A 19,577-nucleotide genomic window follows, 5' to 3' on the forward strand; every position below is an offset into this window, starting at 1 on the left:
GTAACTTAGACTAAAGGCATGCCAAAAGTCACACCAAAATTGAAAGAACCCAACTTTGGTGGTACTAGTGAGAACTGAGAAGTGCAAATTGCATCTTCCAACCTCCTAATCTTGATTATTACATCCCAAAATTAGTGAATCCCCTCCTCTTATTGCTTCACAATTCCCAAAAGTGTACCACACTGGTATATAAAAAACACCCCATCCTGTGTGCCTGCCGACTCGCCCACGCAACTCCGACTCTTTCCTTCCCCAATTCCCCCGTCCACCGGCCGCGGGCCTCGCCGGAACCCTAGCCCCGCCGCCCCCCTCCCCTCCCCTCTCCGATCGCCCGATTCGGTGGTCGGGGTGATGGACTCCGACGCCGAGATGCCCATGTCCAGCGACGAGGAGATGCTGGATGACGAGGACTATTACGACTACAGTGATGACATGGGTGAGGACGATGATGGGAGCGGCGGCGGGGGCGGGGAGGGGGGAGATAGCGATGAGGAGGAGGAGGGGGAGGAGGAGGAGCTGGTGGGCGGCGACTACGAGGGCCGCGAGGCGGAGGGGAGCGACGAGGTGGTGTCCCGCCGCGAGCAGGTGAGGATTATTTTTGGTCGGAAACAGATCAGGTGGTGGACTGGTGGTGGTGTTTTTTTCTTTTTCTTTTTTTTTTAGCCGGAAGCGCGACGGTCGATTTCGTTAAGATTTTGGAAAATAAGTTTTGATACAACTCGAGATCACACCCCCCTTGGGTATAGCTTAGCGGGGAGGCAAGGCGAGCTGAACGTAGATCAGGACCTGGAAGATCAGGGGTGCTAGATTGGTAGCGTCGAACGGTCTCGAGAATGGCGTCGTTTTGCTGAAATAAGGATTGGGATGAGCTTATGGCGTACTTTTTTTTTTCTGAAATGAGGATTGGGATGAGCTTTCGCGGAAGTTCTTAATTTTGATGTAGCAGACAGCTAACGCAACTGAAATAGGTTGATAAGATTTATGGTCCAGGGTGCTTGTCATGTACTCGGATGTGTAGTAGTTGTTTGTGATTCACATCTGCTCTTTGGGAAATCAAGGATGGTTCTGCTTCCGCGCCTAGATGTGATCTATCTTCCGCTGCTAGGACAGCCTTGGGTGTTTTATACCTGTTCGCATTGTGCGCAAGCCGACAAGTTGATGATTACGTTAGTGCTAAGATGCTTAGATTGTTATCTGCTCAATCAATATTGATGCTATACATGGTGAATATTGATTAGTGAGCACAGGTTTACGCTTAAGGAATAACATGGTAGAGAGTTTAGTCTTTGTAATGGAACTCATGGATCGGTGATGATGTACTGCTTTCCTGGGTTTTGTTTGTGCTGATCCAAGCAAGGTTCACACCTGGGCATCAACAGACGTAGCCAAATCATGATCTATGATTCTATGTTAACCATTATATGTTAACCATTATATGCTTGATAATGTGTTGCTAGTTTGATAGCTTAAATACAAAGGTTAAAAGGCGGATAATTAATCGCATGCATCACGATGAAATACCATATGTTTCTAGAGAGCTTTCTGTGCTTTCTTTCCATAATTTCCAAGCTGGTACTGTGTTTGGCTGTTTTCGTACATGTTGATTGGCACTTCTATGTCATCTTGTTTCACTGGATATCCTTGAGTGTCTCTAAAAACTGGCCCATGTTTGGTAACTATGGACAGAGATACATTGTATTAACTGAAAAGGATATAAATGAGCGTCAAGAGGAAGATATAGGCAAGGTATCTGCTGTACTATCGATTCGAAGGGAGGAGGCGTGTGTTCTTCTTCATCACTACAAATGGTAAGTTTGTTAACCGTCATTCATTGAATATTCTTTTATCATTATACTCCCTCCGTCCCATAATATAAGAGATTTTGGGTGGATGTGACATATCCTAGTACTACGAATCTGGACAGGTTTCTTAACCAGATTCATAGTACTAGGATATATCACATCCACCCAAAATCCCTTGTATTTTGGGACGGAGGGAGTAAGTGTTTACTGAAATGAGATTGTACATATGTAATACATGGTGTAGTGAGCTATCCAAGTTTCCCTTGATGCACATGCAGTTTGTTTTTACTCTGTTACACTTTTCAAGGTGCTGTCTGCAAGCTTCCCTTTGATAATTTCTTGAAAATTATCACTGTGAAGTCTTAGGTAGTACCTCCAGATTTTGTATATGCTGGCAATTTAGTTTACGTGTCATTGCTGGTATGCAAGTGGTATGATGTGGGATTTTCTAACTACTTGACGGTTGGAATAAGCTGATTTTCCACTTTTGGAATGTAGAAATAAGGGTGCAGGTTTGTATTTGTTCTTTGCTAATCTTTATGAGTTCTCTGTTCAGGAACATCAGCAAGCTAAGCGATGAATGGTTTGCGGATGAAGAAAAAGTTCGTGATATTGTTGGATTACTTTTAAATGGAATTGATCTTCCTAACTCTAGAAAGGTTTGTATTATTTATTCAAATGCCAGTATATTGTTATCACTTGTTTGTTGTGCTGGCCACATGTCTTATCTGATCAAACCTTTGGCTGTGGCTACATATACACTGTTTCTTACATCTGACAGCTGTTTTGGTTGCAGCTAACTTGTGGAATATGTTTTGAAGGGTATTCTTCTGATGCGATGAGTTCTGCTGGTTGTGATCATTTTTATTGCCATGAATGCTGGGAAGGTCTCTCTCTCTCTCTCTCTCTCTGTGCATGCTTTTGTGCATAACTTCCTTTTTGCAATTCCACCACTAGTTCAGATGGTTTCACCATCAGTGCTCATGTATAGACTATCTTGTAGACTTGTAGTTGTTGTTTTTGGTAAACATGATCAAGATCTATTCCTGTGTTGCAGTTATTTTATTTTTCCCTCAGAATAATGAAAATTTCTGATAATATAAATTCAACCTTTCAGGTTATATTAGTGCTGCAATAAGTGATGGTCCAGGATGTTTGTCATTGCGATGCCCTGATCCATCTTGTGGTGCTATGGTTCTTCAGAACATGATTAATAAGTTAGCTAAAGATGATGATAAAGTGAGATATGCACGATTTATCTTACGTGCATATGTTGAAGATAGCAAGAAGGTAATATGTTTGAACAAGCTAACTAATTACTCCACTTGATAGTTCTTTGTGGAGTATCTTTTTTTTATTGTTTATTTTTCTAACGATTTGAAATGATGAGCTGTGCTCTTTCTGTTAACCTTTTGTATAACCTATGGCATTTCCTGCAGACTAAATGGTGTCCAGCTCCTGACTGTACATGTGCAGTGGAATTTGTCAGCGATGGGAACTATGATGTCTCATGCAATTGCAAATTCAGTTTTTGTTGGAACGTTAGTATTTCTGGCTCCATTTTCCTGATGATTTAATTCTACTTTTTTTTATTGCTAGTGATGAAAAGTGTGGAGCTTCATCAATGCTTTGGTGATGTTTGCAGTGCACGGAGGAAGCTCATCGACCAGTGAACTGTGAGACTGTTTCTAGGTGGATATTAAAGAATAGCGCAGAATCTGAAAATATGAACTGGTATGGTTCAGGCTCAAAACTTTATTAAGCCATAGTGTACAGATAGTGTATAGATAAGGAATTCATTAATTTTTGTGGAGATAAATCTATGTTCAAACATTTGTGTTGTATATTTACTTCTTTTTTTAACCTATCCTTGATGCCAATATTGCAGCTATCTTCTAACTTTCCTCATGGTTATGAGTAAAACCTGAGGTGGTGAAAAAAATTGTGCATTTAATTTACGTACGTATATTCAGATGTTATGTATTCAGAAACATCAAACTTTGTGGACATCCTCATATGTGTGACTGGTGGTCTGGAAGCGGAAGATTTGAGGATGCAAGGAACTATGAACACTATTAACTCTTTGCTGAGTCAGGGCTGCAAGGGCTGATGCATTGTTTTTTAACAATATATTATGACGGAAAACATGTATTATATGTGGCACTGTGGCTTAAACCTCATAATAAACACCTCTTAATTTATGTTAAATACTTGGCATTGACTCCATTTTTATCAATTGATGACTTCTTTTTATGGAAAAACTTGTGGAGGCTCTAGTGAGAACATTATGCTGCTCAAGCGTTTTTGCCATGTTTACATTACAGGAATGTTTGCCTATTATACAATGCTGTTAGAATTGTATACCAATTCTTCAGTTCATGGCTAGTCCATGAATGCTCAAATGTATTTAAGGTCTTTATGTTGCTTGAAATCATCTAATCATGTCAGATAGTTTATCATGTTGTTGATGATCCTTTTCAGGATACTGGCTAATTCTAAGCCGTGCCCGAAATGCAAACGACCAATAGAGAAAAACCAGGGATGCATGCATATGACTTGCACTCCACCTTGCAAATTTGAGTTCTGCTGGTATAGTCCAATGCCTATGCTTGCTGAAATATTTATGTCCATATTACTAGTGTATGTACCTCTCATTTGTTTTCTTTGAACATTTCAGGTTATGTCTGGGTTCATGGGCTGAACATGGGGAGAGAACTGGTGGATTTTACGCTTGTAATCGCTATGAATCAGCAAAGAAGGAGGGAGTTGTATGTTTTATCTTGAGACTATCCAATTGCATTTAGTAGAAGGAATCAGTTTCTAGATGTCTTGTGTATTTTGTTATTGCTTCTGTAGAATTAAATGTTTCAATCCCACAAGTCAATGTCGAGTCCAATTTGACAGTTTGTTCAATTAGTTCATTCATTCATAGAATCATAAGGGTTACTTTTTCCTAACTTAATTACCTCTAATGCAGTATGATGAGACTGAAGCAAGGAGGGAAAGAGCCAAAAATTCACTTGAGAGATACATGCATTACTATGAGCGCTGGGCATCTAATCAGACGGTATATTCAACATGCTCAAGTTTGATGTCTCTTTGAGTTTTTTTTTTCTTTCTACAACTATACGTGCAGCTTTAGTCATTCTTGTGCTCATAACTTACTCTGTGTTTTTGAACCTTCGGGTTTACTTGGCAAGTGTTGTGTTGGCCATATGCTTGGGCAGATACTAATTTTGACTTAAATTCGTACCTACCGAATGTAGCCCAACTAGCTGCAGCTTTATTTGAAGATTACTTGCCAAGTTTATCTCTTACTCCCTCCGTCCTAGAATGTAGCAACCTAGGATAGGATGAGACCCATCCTAGGACAACGAATTTGGACATGCCTCATGTCCAGATTCGTTGTTCTAGGATGGGTCATCCTATCAACATTATAGGATGAAGGTAGTAGGTGCTAATAAATGCTCTTTTTTAATTTTTTATGTTGTATTACCTTATCAGTTCATGATATAAAAAAATACAGTTCCAGATGTTTTTCTATACCTGATGGGTATATAGTTTCTAATCTATTGTACATGCTTGGGATGAATGTTCTGCATTGTTCTATTCTGAACTTGGAATTTTTTCTGCTGTAGTATGCAAGTTTCTGTACTGACATATTCACTTATATTGCCAGTCGAGGCAGAAGGCACAAGCAGATCTGCAAAAGGCAGAAAAGGAACAAGTAAGCATTTGCATCATGTTAGGTTGGGGGCGTTGCATTTAGGGCAAGACATAATTGTTTATCTTCGCCATTCATTCGTATTTTGTATTTGATAGCTGCTAACTCTATTTCTTCTCTATGTGCTACAGCTTGCAAAATTAACAGATGTTTTTGGAATACCGGAGACCCAACTGAAGTTCATAATTGAAGCTTGGTCACAGGTTTGATATCATAAATATGTCATGACCCAAATGACACTCGATACTATACAATTCACCTGCGTCTGATGCATGCACCATTCCACTATGTCTATTTCAGATTATTGAATGCAGGCGGGTGCTCAAATGGACATATGCTTATGGCTATTATCTGGACGACAAGGTCAAGAGCGAATTTTTCGAGTACCTGCAAGGTAGTTATTTGTTGCATTTCAAAATAAAATCCTAAGTTCTACCACGTGCTTGCCAAAAATCATATGGTATGTATATTATATCTTTTATAGGTGAAGCTGAGTCTGGTCTGGAGCGTCTTCACCAATGTGCTGAGAAAGACCTGCAATCATTTTTGACTGTGAGATCTGATAATACTGAACCTGCACCATCAATTGCTGAATTCGGTGACTTCCGGGTGAAGCTTGCGGGGCTGACAAGGTATTTCACAGTTATGGTTTTTCCTATATCCTTTTGGGTTTGGCCATATTCACCTACTGCATGCTTTAAGTTAGTTACTCTTGTTTCAATTAGTACTAGTTTTTAGGATGAACCCAAGGGTTTGCTTTTCTTCATCCTTGAACCTTTTTTTTTTTTTTTTGCCGGGTCGGCCGAAAGGTTCGGTCGACCAAATTTCATTAAGGAAAAGGGGAACAAATTACAAATGGGCTTTATATCGACAGTAGGATGTCGAGATTAGGGTGGGGACAGGTCCCCCCCCCCCCCCCCCCCCACATATTCACCTACTGCATGCTTTAAGTTAGTTACTCTTGTTTCAATTAGTACTAGTTTTTAGGATGAACCCAAGGGTTTGCTTTTCTTCATCCTTGAACTTTTTTTTTTTTTGGCCGGGTCGGCCGAAAGGTTCTGTCGACCAAATTTCATTAAGGAAAAGGGGAACAAATTACAAATGGGCTTTATATTGACAGTAGGATGTCGAGATTAGGGTGGGGACAGGTCCCCCCCCCCCCCCCCCCCCCCCCCCCAAAACAATCGAAGCCATACAGAAAAGGCCAAAGGCTACAATAAAATTTTGATGTCTCTATTACACAATATGAAAATAACCTCCAGACTTCCACACCGAAACTTCTTTGATGTCTTCCAATAACCACTCCACGGTGTGCTGATTGTGCTGAAAGATTTTGGCGTTGCGCTCCTTCCAAATTATCCTTGAACGTTCTTACATTGTTCTTAACAATCCTTGGGTAGGTTCACATGAATGTAACTAATTATGCCATAATTTAAATGCCATTCGAGAATTTTAGAAGCCTGAGATTTTATAATTCTAATAAAGGACATGAACTTTGTTTGTGCCCACCTTTCTCTTGGTAATGATTTAGTATTAATCCATCATGTAAAGTAGTCAAACAGTCAAAGAGGTGGACATTTCAGCTATGCTCTTTACTTGTTGACCCTAGACTTGCTTCTTTGATTATGTTAGTCGTTGTCGCAAATGTTTTTACTTACTAGCATTTTACAATGGCTTGAGATGCTGTTTATGCTCATGGATAGCAGCTTCCTTGCCTATTCTTTATTGTCATATGAGCTTTGTTTACGATATATTGACTTTGCTTCGTCTCCACTGCAGTGTGACTCGGAATTATTTTGAGAACCTTGTTCAAGCACTGGAGGCTGGCTTGGAGGATGTACACTCTACTGCCCAGGGTACCACATCAAGCAATGCCACCAACATCCCCTCCAAGAAAGCAGTCACTAAAGGCAAAACAAAGAAGCAGCTTCCTAGAACATCTTCGGACAACTCAGATGAAGGCTGGCCTTGTGAGCGCTGCACGTTTATTAACCCTTCATCGGTGGATGCATGCAGCGTTTGCGATAAGCATAGATACTAGATGAAAAACTGGCTGAAAGCCAGTGCCCCCTATAAATCTCGAAGCTGTTGAGAAGGTGGGTGCTTACTCAAAGCTCATGAGAAGATTGTTGATTGTAGTTCTGTTCCTAAATTATGTGGCGTTGAAGAAGAGCTTCCAATGGCAGCAATGGCGTACATGTGTCAGTGAAGGTCCCTGGTATCTAGTTTGCAACAACAATGCAGGACCGACTATGGAGCGAAGGTGGATGGGGTACAAACATGTGGTAGTCTTTTTTTTTTTTTTTACTTTCTAGCCTATATTATGTACATATTAGTTATGGTCTGTAGTTGTGTTAATGTGGTGGGCAATGTTCTGTTTTTGTTTAAATGGCATGAGATGATGTGGTGGGTAAAGTTCCACCCCTGTACTGACCAACCTGTGAAGCTGGAGAATGGTAGATGTAGCTCTTATCTATTGAGCGGTCATGTAAATTACCAAAGCTCGTCATAATCTATGGTTGATATATCATGTGGGAAAATGGTGTTTACTCAGCAGTGCCTGATTTCTTATAGATTCGTCGTTCGAGCTGCATATTTTAATGGATGGAAATTTTTATGTTGTGTGCATATTATAGCAAACAGAATGCCATTTGCCGAAAGAGTAGCAAAACCGGTACGATCCCCATTTCAGTTCCATTTCTCATTTCACAATCCAAGCGCAGCATCGCATCGTGTTGCCACTCCAAGTCCATTTCTCTAAGTTGGTCTTGTATCTCTCTCTAGTTATCCCTGTCTGGTGAAGGTGATGGACGTGCAGTTTATAAGCCTTGATGAAACAAAGTTGATATGATGATGAGATTGTTGGGCATCATCGATCATCAGGGAGTATGAGTATCCTTGCAGAGCCTCCTGCTGAGGGTGCTGAAGTTGGCCCTGGAGAAGTGCCTGGAGGCGTTCCTCCAGTCGGCGCCGGACTTCATCATGAGCTCGAACTCCTGGTAGCTGATGCGGCCGTCCTTGTCGGTGTCGACGTCGCGGAGGATCTCCAGGATGGCCTGCTCGTTTGGCCCCACCTCCTCCCGCAGCTCGTCCAGCTCGATGAACCCGCTGCCGTCCTTGTCGAAGTAGTTGAACGCCGCCGCCAGGTACTCGTCGTTGCTCATCTTCTTCAGGTGCACCGACACCGTCACGAACTCGTCGCAGTCCAGCGTCCCGTTCCCGTCCGTGTCCGCCTGCAAATTCACCATCTCATCTTCTTACTATATCCTCGATGTAATACCTCCGAGTTGATGATATTTATTGTTTTGGATAATAATTTGGTTAAACTTTCTTAAATCGTAGAAATATAGACCATATGTAAAAATTAGTCTTAAAAATACTACAATAAAATATTTTTTCTAAAATATTTATATATATATTGTAATAGAAAATGGTGGCTATAATTGTTTATTTAAGACCGTTTACTTGTCTAAAAAGACAAGTAAGCTAATAAGTTCAATCGATAAAAATCTTGCATTATCTTTGAAAAGCGATTTTGAGAGTGAGAATATGAGGGTCTGACCACCCCAATTCAACGGTACAGTTATATCTTCACTATGTAATTGGATGAGCTCGATAAAATATTTCATTATCTTTTTTAAAAAACGATTTTGAGACCGAGAAAATGAGAGTATGATCCTCCATCACAATTCAACGGTTTACAGTAATATCTTCTCGATATAATTGGATGAGCTCAACAAAATCTTCAGAAAAATAATGATTTTGAGATCTCCTCGATGTAATTGAATGAGCTCGATAAAAATCTTCCATTATCTTAAAAGAAAATGATTCTGAGATCAAGACTCAAGAAAAATGATTTTTGAGATCATCTCCATGTAATTGAATGAGCTCGATAAAAATCTTCCATTATCTTAATAAAGAAAATGATTCTGAGATCGAGGTCGAGGAGATGAGAGAAAGCTTACGGCTTCGAGTAGCATCCTGATCTCGGGCTCGGGGACGGGCTGGCCGTTGATGTGGAGGCCTTCCAAGAGCTCGTCGAGCGACAGGTGCCCGTTCTTGTCCTTGTCCATGTGGTGGAACATCTGCACGTACTTGTCCACCTCCTCCACCGGCAGGTTCCGCGCCACCACCTTCACCGGACAAGGACGACACCGCCGTTGTTAGCTCCGGCGACGTCGACGGCGACGACGTCTCATCAAGATCATCAAAACACAGCAACAATGAAACAACTCGACGACTTACTCCGAGAGCCTTCTTCTTGAACTTGTTCATGGCGGAGAACTGCTGCAGCCTCGCCCGCACGGCGTCGCCCAGCGACACGTTCGGCGCCGTGTCCGCGTTCTTCAGCCATGGATGCTCTGTTTTTGTTTCAAAACCAATCGACGAAACAAACAAAATGATGTTTGATTTCCAGTAATCATGTGTATATCTGAATCATTGAGAAGGTTTGATTAAGTTGTTTACTTACCAAGAACTTGTTTGGCCGTCAGGCGGGTGGATGGGTTAGGATCAAGCATCCTCCTGACGAGGTCCTTGGCGTTGGCGGAGACCCTCGGCAATGGCTCCCTGTTGAAGTCGATGGCGCCGCGGAGGATCGCCTGCGCGATCTTCTCGTCGTTGTCTGCACATTTGCAAGTTCAGACAAGATTACAGTTATAGTTTTTTTTCATGACAAGAATTGACAGGGGAGATGATTTGCATCATCATGGTGAATTGGTAATGTATTTTTTTAATAAATGATACTGTTAACTTTTTTTTTTAATATTTGACAATTCGTTTTATTAAAAAAATATGTAAATCTTTAAAACATAAATAATGTTTAAAGTTTCTTAGGGATAAATCAAACGAAAAATATTTAATATTTTTATAAGGTAAAATGATTGAACATGACTAGAAAGTTAAATAGTATCATATATATATATAGTAAAAAAGGAAGTTAAGATATGATCCCGTTAATTTTTTTATAAATATTTGACTACTCGTATTATTCAAAAATTTTGCAAACTATAAAAAAAAAAGTTTAAGTCATACTTAAAGAGTAATTAACAATAAACTCACAATAAAATAAGCGGTAATCACATAATCTTTTTTTCAAAAAAATTATCAAACATATCTTTAAAAATCAATGACATTGTATATTAAAAAAAGAAGGTAATTAAGGTGAGTGTATACCTCCCCAGAATGGAGGGACGCCGCAGAGGAGGATGTAGAGGATGACGCCGGCGCTCCACACGTCCACCTCCGGCCCGTAGCTCCGCCGCAATACCTCCGGCGCCATGTAGTACGCGCTCCCCACCACCTCCGTGAACCGGTCGCCTGCATCAACATTTGATTGGTTTCAGAAACCATGGAGGATTTGACAGAAATCATGGACGATGAGAGGTGGAAATTTTGCTGAAGATCGACGTGCCTGGTTTGAAGAACACCGAGAGGCCGAAGTCGATGACCTTGAGCGGCGAGTCCTCCGATTTGTTCGCGAACAGGAAGTTCTCCGGCTTCAGATCGCGGTGTATCACCCCGTTCGAGTGGCACAGCTGCATCCATCGACCGATCGATCACAGATTGTTGGTGATTAATTAGTGATTACTCGTTTGATTTGATGCATCAATGGGAGAAGAAGAAGATGATGTGTAGTGTTCGTTCTTGATTATTACCTGGACGACGTCGACGATGGTGCGGAAGATGTTGGCGGCGGCGCGCTCGGAGTAGTGTCCGCGCGCCACGATGCGGTCGAACAGCTCGCCGCCCTCGCAGAGCTCCATGACGAGGTGGACGGAGCCGTCGGCGGCGTCCTCGCATGCCTCGCGGAGCCGCACCACGGCGGCGGACGACGCGGCGCCGCCCCCGCGCGACGACGACGCCGACGACATGCGCCGCATGATGGCCACCTCCCTCTTCACGTCCTCCCCGTGCGCGGCCGCCGCCTTCGCCGCGGTCACCCGCGGCGGCGCCAGGCGCCTGTGCTTCCGGATCGTCTTGCACGCCAGCGCCTCCCCGGTCGCCGCGTCGCTGCACCGCCGCGTCACCCCGAACTCCCCGCGCCCCAGCTCCTTCCCCAGCACGTACCGCCGCGCGAACTCGTCCGCCGTCGTCGTCGCGATGGCGACGACGTCACCGCCATCGTCACAGCCACCACCACCACCCCTTACGTCGTCGCCGTCGCCATCGACGCCGTCCTTGCGCGGCGAGGCGGCCTCGGCGTCGGGGACCGGGTCGGGGATGACGAGGGAGATCTTGCTGGTGCGGCCGCGCAGCTTGCGCGAGGAGGCGTAGGCGGAGTAGCAGCCCCCCATCGATCGGGCGCCGATCGACAGCGGCGGCGGCGGCGGCGGCGACCTCGCGGCGGCGCACGCAGAGGGCGAGCTCGCGTCGCGCGCGCGGCCTCCTCCTCTGTGTGTGTCGCGCTCGCGCGGCTCGCCGGGCGTGTCGCGTCGCGTGTGGGCTTTTTAATTAGTGCATGCGGCGGGAGAGAGCGTAGCAATTTATTTATGGGAGGCGCGTAGGAATCCGGGTGGGTACAGCTTGTAGGAGAGTTTGCGCGGTGTAAAACGTGTTTCGGGTGCCGCGTTGCTACTGCTATGGAATCGGAATATGTGCCGCTACGTACGTTACCTAGCTTCACAGCTAAGCTGCATGAGATGAGACAACAGCTGTATTCTACCGCTGCTATCTCACCCCAGCTATCCTGCATATTAGATCATCTAACTTTAAGTGACTGATATATAAATTTTATAAATATGGGTTCACATGTCAGCGACCTACCTCAGAGAATAGTAGTGTGTTAGAGGAGTCTTTTTCGTATCATACAAAGCAAAAGCCTTCGTCACTACTTGTTTGCATACCGAGTTGCCAACTAGTATATGCAAAGTTTGCACTATGCAATGCAGGTATCACTCGCATACTTCTCAACAAGAACTTTGTTTCTTCTATATAAATAAAGGTATCTAAAGTCGCTTAGAGCAAAAGTCCTTTATAAATCTATATGGTATAATCTTTTAGTGTTTTATAGTGAACTCAAATATATAGAAACAAATAAAAGCTCATGCGTCACTCCCATGGGACCACCTAGTGTCGCAACCTCGATCTTTCTTTCTTCCCCATCGCTACTGCTAGAGCAGCCCAGCTGGAGCCCGTTTGGCTGCAAGGAGCCAAGGACAATGGTAGTGGTGAGGTGTCCTTTATTCCTCCTTCATCATACTACATCATAAGGCTCTTGTGACTCATGGAGAAGGTCGCCACTGTAGTGGCCAAGGAGGCAAAATGGTGTGCATGGGAGTTGGACGAGGAAAATGTGGCTATTAGTCCTATACTTGATAAGGTGCTCGTGCTAAGGCCGGCCAGTGCACAAGACCACTAGATCCAATGTCCCTCCGGTTGGATCTGTCATTTCCTTGACCCGATCGGCGTAGTACGGAAGGGGCGATGGCCTGTAACAAGAAGGCATGAATATGTGGAGAGAGGCAGCACAACCGCGAGGTAGCTAGTCAGTGTGGAGCGTGGAGGTTAGGCAGGCGTGATTGCATGGGGTCAGGTGGCTGAAGGGCGCAAGGTCCAAGGCTGCACATAGTGGCAACGCCACGACCACACGAGTGTCAAATAATTTTTCAGGTAGTAAATTATTTCAAATGGAAAAATTATCAACAACAAAGTTGTATAGCTCATAAATATCTATAACTTTTATTTTGGTCATTTTTCTATATACCATTTTTTGAACAGTTTGAATTTGAATTTGAAAATATGACAATTTCAAACAATATTTTCAAATATTAAATGATTTCAAATGGAAAAGTCATCAACAAAAAAGTTGTATAACTTATCAAGATTTACAACTTTTATTTTGGTCATTTGTCTATATAACATTTTTTGAACAGTTTGAATTTGAATTTAAAAATATGATAACTTCAAACAACAATTTCAAATTCTAAATGATTTTAACTGAAAAAAACATCAACAACAAAGTTGTATAACTCATCAAGATCTATAACTTTTATTTTGGTCATTTCTTCATCCGACAAAATGATAGTAACATTTTTCAATGTTACTAACACTTTATCACGTATTCGGTAATAGCCCATAGAGTAAAGTCCATCACCGGTCTCTAAACTTGTACCGCTGTGTTATCCCGGTCCCTAAACTCGCAAATCGACCGTTCAGGTCCTCAAACTTGTTCGACTATGTCATCCCGGTCCCTAAACTTGTAGATCAGTCGTTTAGTTCCTCCAACTTGTTCAGTTGTGTCACCCCGGTCCCTAAACAGGATGGTCTAAAAGCTTTATATCAAAAAATAATTCATAACTTTTTCATGTGAACTCTAATGAAGACAAACTTTATATCAAAATTGTAGCCCTCGACGCGACCTACAACTTTGTAGTTGAAAAGTTTTTGAAATAAAACTGTTTAGGGTCCCAAAATATTATTGCATGTTTATAGATTTTGAAATTTTAATTTTAAAATTACATTTTGGGACAAAAAATGACTTAAAATAAAAAAAAATTCAACTACAAAGTTGTAGATCGCATCGAGGGCTATAAGTTTGATATAAAGTTTGTCTTCATTAGAGTTCACATGAAAAATTTATAAATTATTTTTAAATATAAAGTCTTTAGACTGTTCTATTTGATCCAGATGATATTCAAATCCAAGTTTAGGGACCGGGGTGACACAGCTGAACAAGTTGGAGGACCTAAACGACTGATATGCAAGTTTAGGGACCGGGATGACACAGTCGAACAAATTTGAGGACCTGAACGGTCAATTTGCGAGTTTAGGGACCAGGATGACACAGTGGTACAAGTTTAGAGACCGGTGATGGACTTTACTCTAGCCCATAAGAGTTGCATGAGAAACTGATCGAGCATTTCATATCCATCTGCTGCTGCAACAACTACTGATCCACATTAGTAGTATGACATGGTATCCTTGCAGCAAGCTGGCACGAATCGTATATATGAACTTGCATTGCATTACATCAAGCAAAGCAATGCCCCCTTCTGAATTTTCACCGATCGAATGCGAGTGTGCGACCAAAACTCTTCTGAATTTTTGTCTGTAAGGCATAGCACGTCGATATAACCTGAATTTTTGCTTATCGTTTGCGAGCAAAATTAGATGGGCCGAACTCGATCTCTACCATCGCTTACGGCCCAAACATCGATAGGCCCAAATTTTGATGGGCCTAACTGGACCTCTATATTGGAACGGCTATTTCTGAACTTCTTCTTCTTAAGTCGGCGGCGAGGGTTTCGTCTCCATCTCGCCACCTCGTCCCGCGCTGTTCCCCTCTCGTTTCATCTCCAGCACGAACCACGCGGCGGCGGCGGCGGCGGGGAGAGAGGCGTCTCTTCTCCGAGCATGGCCACCACCACCGCGCCGGAGGACGCGCCGTCCGCGGCCAAGGGGGCTAAAGGAGAGGCGAAGAGGAAACAGAGCAACTGGCGTGGCGGCGGCGGCGGCGGCGAGGGGGGTCAGGGGCAGAAGCGGAAGAGGAAGGAGGTGTTCGTCTACGGGAACTACAGGAACTACTACGGCTACCGGGTGAGTGAACACCCACCCCTCCCCCTGTCGCTTCTCTTGCGGGCGCGCAGATCGTTGCTGTGTGTGTGAGCACACCAACTGTTCGATGGAATGCCTCGATGGTGGTCGCGGTGTTCGTGGGATTGGAATGGTTCATGGGATTGGATTGTAACGCTGAATTGATATCAGTCGGAGCTCTTGCTTAGAATGTACCTTAGTTACAGTGGTGCCATTTCTGATTTAATTTGTTGTGGTTTGCAGTAGACCAGTGTAGGTTCTTTTATTGGGGGCATGTAGAATGGAGATATTAGAATTTCTATTTCTATTCCGTTGCCTTAGTTCAACATTTTGTTGTTTATCAGCATAATTGTGTCAGGTATCTAAGTGAACTACAAATTTCACTATTTCAGGAAAGCAAAATCATATAATTTACTTTGACCGATTATTTAGCCAAAACAGATAAGCTAGCCCGAAAATGCCCCCATGCCCTGCATATCATAAGTACACCTGGTGGCGAAGGAAGGAGTGAAGTATCAGGGAGCCTAGTTAGATCTTCTTGTTTCCTTAAGATTTGCCAATGCCAAATTGTACTGTAGATTTCTTCAGACAAGGAGGGGGAAGGGTTTATTTCACATTCTACTTCCAGTGCCGTGTTCTCAAAAATAAATAAATAAATAAAAATCCAGCGCTGCATATGGTAGTTCTCTTAGTACAATGTAAATCCCATTGAATGGCCAGATACTGCAATCCTTATCTTGTTCTCGTCTGATAAATTCTGTCTTCTGATGTTTCTATTAGTTGATACTATCTTTCTTTTTTTTTCTAATGTTCTACAGATTGACCGTAATGTTGATGAAGACCCTCGTCTTAAGATATTTAAGAGAGAGTGGTTTGAAAGCAAGGATTGTCTTGATATTGGATGCAACCAGGGTTTGGTAACAATTGGTCTAGGTAATCATATTTATGCAATATTTAGTCCTATTTTGTTTGGTTGATGATCTGTCTAGTCCATTTGTTACAAAAATGATATATCTAATATTCCGCAATGCCAATTTCATGTTTCAGTTTCAGTTCTAGCTATCAGAAATTCAGAATTGTATGGTTGTACAGTTACGTTGTTGTACCTCTTATAAATAGAATAGGGAATTCTGTATCAATGTTAACAGAGACAGTATTTAAAATTTAAACTATTTGCAGGATTCTTTTATCTATTCATGTCTTACTTTAAGATACTTTGTATGTATGTGTTGTTAAATTTTATTACTAGTATGGTTTCTCATTTTATTTGTGAACCTTGTGCAGCTGCGAAATTTAAATGCCAAAGCATTCTTGGAGTTGATATTGACTCAGGTTTGATTCTTCTAAATTTTAATGAGCTTATGTTTTCTAATTGCATTTTTGGTGATTTAAATACTTATAAAATACAGTGTACCATCAATTTAAGTACTGGGTTAATGTAAATGTTTCATGGCTATTTTTTATTTGTTTGTGGTGTTCCTGACCCTGTTATATAGAGCAGAGATGCTCTTTATTGCCAAATGATACAAGATAATTTATTTGGACATTTTGTTCTGTTGACAACTGATTCACGTGTTGACCTTTTTATTGGCTACCTTTTTTATTGCCTGGTAATCAGTTTAGGGAGACAACGCTTTGAGGTGTGCAACAATTTTGTGGTTGCAGGTCAAAACTAGTGAGTTACATTGGGGGCAGTATTGGTTATGTTATCTGTGTATTGAAAGGTATACAATTCTTCTGATGCCCACACCTTCAAAATCAGATGACTGAGTCATATCTTCCTGTTTGCCCATGTGGTGATTTTTCTTTTTCTCTTTGGACATGTATAATGGTGAAGCTCCTTGTAGATGTGTAGGTAACTTTCACTATATGGTTTTGGTGAAGGTGTGGGCATGGATGATGGTGAACTTGGATATGCAATACATGTCAGCTACAGTATTTGCACGGTCCTCAATTAGTGAATAATATTTGATACTAGTAGATACCAACCATGCTTGAACTGTTATTTGTAGGTAACTAATGTTTCATGTCTTTCCTAGGAAAACGTATTGTTATAAATTCTGTTAAGCTATTTTCTTGCTATACTGATCCAGATCTTGTCCTGTTAGGTTTGATTGAAACTGCCAACTGGAATTTAAGAAGGATTTCTCGACAGGATAAGGTGGCTGTAGAAAACACCAAGGCTCACAATTCATCAGGTTCACTGTCTGAAAGCTGTCCGGAAAAAGTGGCACCTGAGATATCAAATGGGGATATTTCTAATGGCAATCATCATGATATTTTTAGAGTTGTTTCCTTTCGTCGCGAGAATTTTGTGGACAGCATGTGTACAAGTTCCGAACAGTATGATACAATTGTTTGGTAAGTTACAAATTACAATATAAATCTCACAGATTTTCTGCTGTCATTAATAATAGTCATTTTGTCATTTCTATATTGCAACATATTTTGTGAAAAATTGCCATCATTACCCACATTGGATGTCATATTGACACTTCCGTCGTTATATGCTTTTATTCTCATGCAGTTTGAGTGTGACCAAATGGATCCACCTGAACTGGGGTGACGATGGCATAATTACTTTATTTGTGAAGATCTGGAGACTTCTAAGACCGGTATCTATCTGTCCTTATGTTCCTGCGCTTTTTGGTAAATTAGATGTCAATGATAAGATGTTAAGAAACTATTTTCCCACTGGCTTCTCTTGTTTTCCAGGGTGGAGTTTTTATCATGGAGCCTCAACCTTGGACCTCATATAGGAGAAACAGATTGGTTTCAGAGGTATCATTTTCTCCAATGCTGATCTCTGACACCCAATTGAATCGTTTTCTGGACAGCATTGAAGTTTGAAATGCTTGTTGTGTTTCTATATCAGTCTTTGAAGGCTGGAGTTATTTTACTTTCTGCCCCTTGCATGTGTAAAAGCTATAGTTGTAGTTCTGGTTTTAATTGCTTGCTTGGCATTATTGTCAGTATGTTGGGGTCTCACTCTTGCTGGACCTGCTTTCTTAACCCCTGTTATTTCAATCCTAAGAATACTAGAATGAACATACTGGCAGAAATCTTGGTCCTCGTTAAGACATTTCACACTTTTGTTTGTGTTGTATCTTTCAGGTTGCCAAAGAGAACTTCAATACCATCCTAATACATCCAGATAAATTCCGGGAGATACTTCTAGACAAGGTATATGTTCTGTGTCAGACTGTCAGCCAGCAATTCTAGGTTCAGTTGTTGGCCCCAGCAACGGAATTTGCCTCACCATGCATTGTTCCTTGCAGATCGGATTCAGGTCGGTAGAGGTGGTTACGGACAAACTGGTGGGTGCTGTTACTGGTTTTGACCGCCCAATCGAAGTTTACCACAAGTGATGGAACTGAATCGAGTTCATGACATTTACTGCCAAAGGCATATGTGGTGCTTCAGATGTGAAAAACATGTTTTCGTGGGATTCGTTGAGCTCCACGACGATTGCTTCCGTTGGACAAACTACACTCACATACCGCTGGATTTGCATTTGCAGAAGACTATTGGAACGCCCAAGGAATGAGATGGATAGATTGTAACTGTTGGTATGCCCTCTTTGGAAGTTGACATTTTGTAGGACGATCGATCGGTTTCCCAAAAAAAAAAAAAAAGAAAACATTTTGTAGGTCGAGGCGGTTTTGCCTGTGTAAATGAATGGTGGATACGTACGTATGAAAAATATTATTCCTCGAGGAAAATCACATCTCGTTTGCTAGTAATATGAATATTATCACTGCAAGCACAATTTCGATCCAAAAACTGGAGCGGGCGGCCTGAAAGGATTGGTGTGTATATCGGAATCGGACGGAGTCGTTTGAGTCAGCCTCGAGTCATCAGATTAGCAAGTCAGTTATTATAAACTTGTGATCGCGAGAAAAATCTGCAGAATCCAATTCAATAAGTGAGATGGAGCGAACGATGGTGTCGCTGATGGGGCGGCGCGAGTACCTACGGTGGATCTGGGTGCCGCCGCCGCCGATAGACGAGTGGGCGACGAGGGACACTCTGACGGAGCGGATGGAGTACCACCGGAACGTGTTCGCGCGGCAGGAGGCGGAGGAGAAGGAGCGCAGGCTATCCAAGGTGGTGAGGGAGAGCACCAACGCCGAGGAGGTGGCGCGCGCCAGGGCCGACCTCTACGAGCGCGTCACGCTCAGGTCGGAGGCCCGCGGCGGCGGCTTCACCCTCGCCGACTTCATGTCCGGGGCCTTCTCCGGCTTCCTACCCCCCGGCTACTCCCTCCCCCTGAACCGCCCTCCTAAGCGCCACGCCGCCGCAGTCGCCGGAGACGAGGACGACGACGAGGACACGGCGTCCTCCATCATCACCTGCCGCGGTGAGAGGAAGGAGAAGAGGCAGCGGATCGTCGTTCCGCCGCGGGTTCAAGACGGGAAGGAGGAGGACGCGGCATCTGAATCCGTCGCTTCCCATCAGGTCGGAGAAGATGAGGAGGAGGAGGAGACCGGAGGTGAAGCTCTCGCCTCCTCCTCCAG

At 42.7% G+C, this 19,577-nt stretch overlaps 3 protein-coding genes across 5 annotated transcripts; 2 read left to right on the forward strand and 1 right to left on the reverse strand.

Moving 5' to 3' along the window:
* The first annotated feature begins 198 nt into the window (after window positions 1–198).
* On the forward strand, window positions 199–8,066 carry LOC127781749 (probable E3 ubiquitin-protein ligase ARI8). Of its 3 annotated transcripts, none has more exons than XM_052308764.1 (15): window positions 199–585; window positions 1,687–1,808; window positions 2,359–2,461; window positions 2,599–2,689; window positions 2,920–3,092; window positions 3,242–3,343; window positions 3,448–3,536; window positions 4,284–4,391; window positions 4,480–4,570; window positions 4,780–4,869; window positions 5,482–5,529; window positions 5,658–5,729; window positions 5,827–5,920; window positions 6,011–6,227; window positions 6,514–6,648. In XM_052308764.1, exons 1-15 carry the CDS (start codon window positions 352–354, stop codon window positions 6,641–6,643), a joined length of 1,764 nt encoding a protein of 587 aa, XP_052164724.1. In that variant the 5' UTR covers window positions 199–351; the 3' UTR covers window positions 6,644–6,648. The 3 variants fall into 3 exon arrangements, with proteins under 3 accessions (XP_052164724.1, XP_052164723.1, XP_052164722.1); XM_052308763.1 differs by lacking the exon at window positions 6,514–6,648 and adding an exon at window positions 6,265–6,419; XM_052308762.1 differs by lacking the exon at window positions 6,514–6,648 and adding an exon at window positions 7,306–8,066 and having other exon boundaries at window positions 205–585; window positions 6,011–6,158.
* Window positions 8,067–8,176: 110 nt separating this feature from the next.
* LOC127781750 (calcium-dependent protein kinase 21) lies at window positions 8,177–11,988 on the reverse strand. The gene is made up of 7 exons (XM_052308765.1): window positions 11,184–11,988; window positions 10,940–11,063; window positions 10,702–10,845; window positions 9,998–10,150; window positions 9,772–9,887; window positions 9,492–9,659; window positions 8,177–8,759 (listed from the first exon to the last, which is right to left on the reverse strand). The coding sequence occupies exons 1-7, from the start codon at window positions 11,820–11,822 to the stop codon at window positions 8,406–8,408; spliced, it is 1,698 nt and encodes a 565-aa protein (XP_052164725.1). The 5' UTR covers window positions 11,823–11,988; the 3' UTR covers window positions 8,177–8,405.
* A 2,779-nt stretch (window positions 11,989–14,767) lies between these two features.
* On the forward strand, window positions 14,768–18,785 carry LOC127781222 (probable RNA methyltransferase At5g51130). The gene is made up of 8 exons (XM_052308151.1): window positions 14,768–15,063; window positions 15,879–15,993; window positions 16,345–16,392; window positions 17,169–17,421; window positions 17,588–17,675; window positions 17,776–17,841; window positions 18,175–18,243; window positions 18,339–18,785. The coding sequence occupies exons 1-8, from the start codon at window positions 14,881–14,883 to the stop codon at window positions 18,426–18,428; spliced, it is 912 nt and encodes a 303-aa protein (XP_052164111.1). The 5' UTR covers window positions 14,768–14,880; the 3' UTR covers window positions 18,429–18,785.
* The last annotated feature ends 792 nt before the right edge of the window (window positions 18,786–19,577 follow it).

This window comes from Oryza glaberrima, chromosome 8, assembly GCF_000147395.1.
Source record: "Oryza glaberrima chromosome 8, OglaRS2, whole genome shotgun sequence".
NCBI classification, from domain to species: Eukaryota; Viridiplantae; Streptophyta; class Magnoliopsida; order Poales; family Poaceae; genus Oryza; species Oryza glaberrima.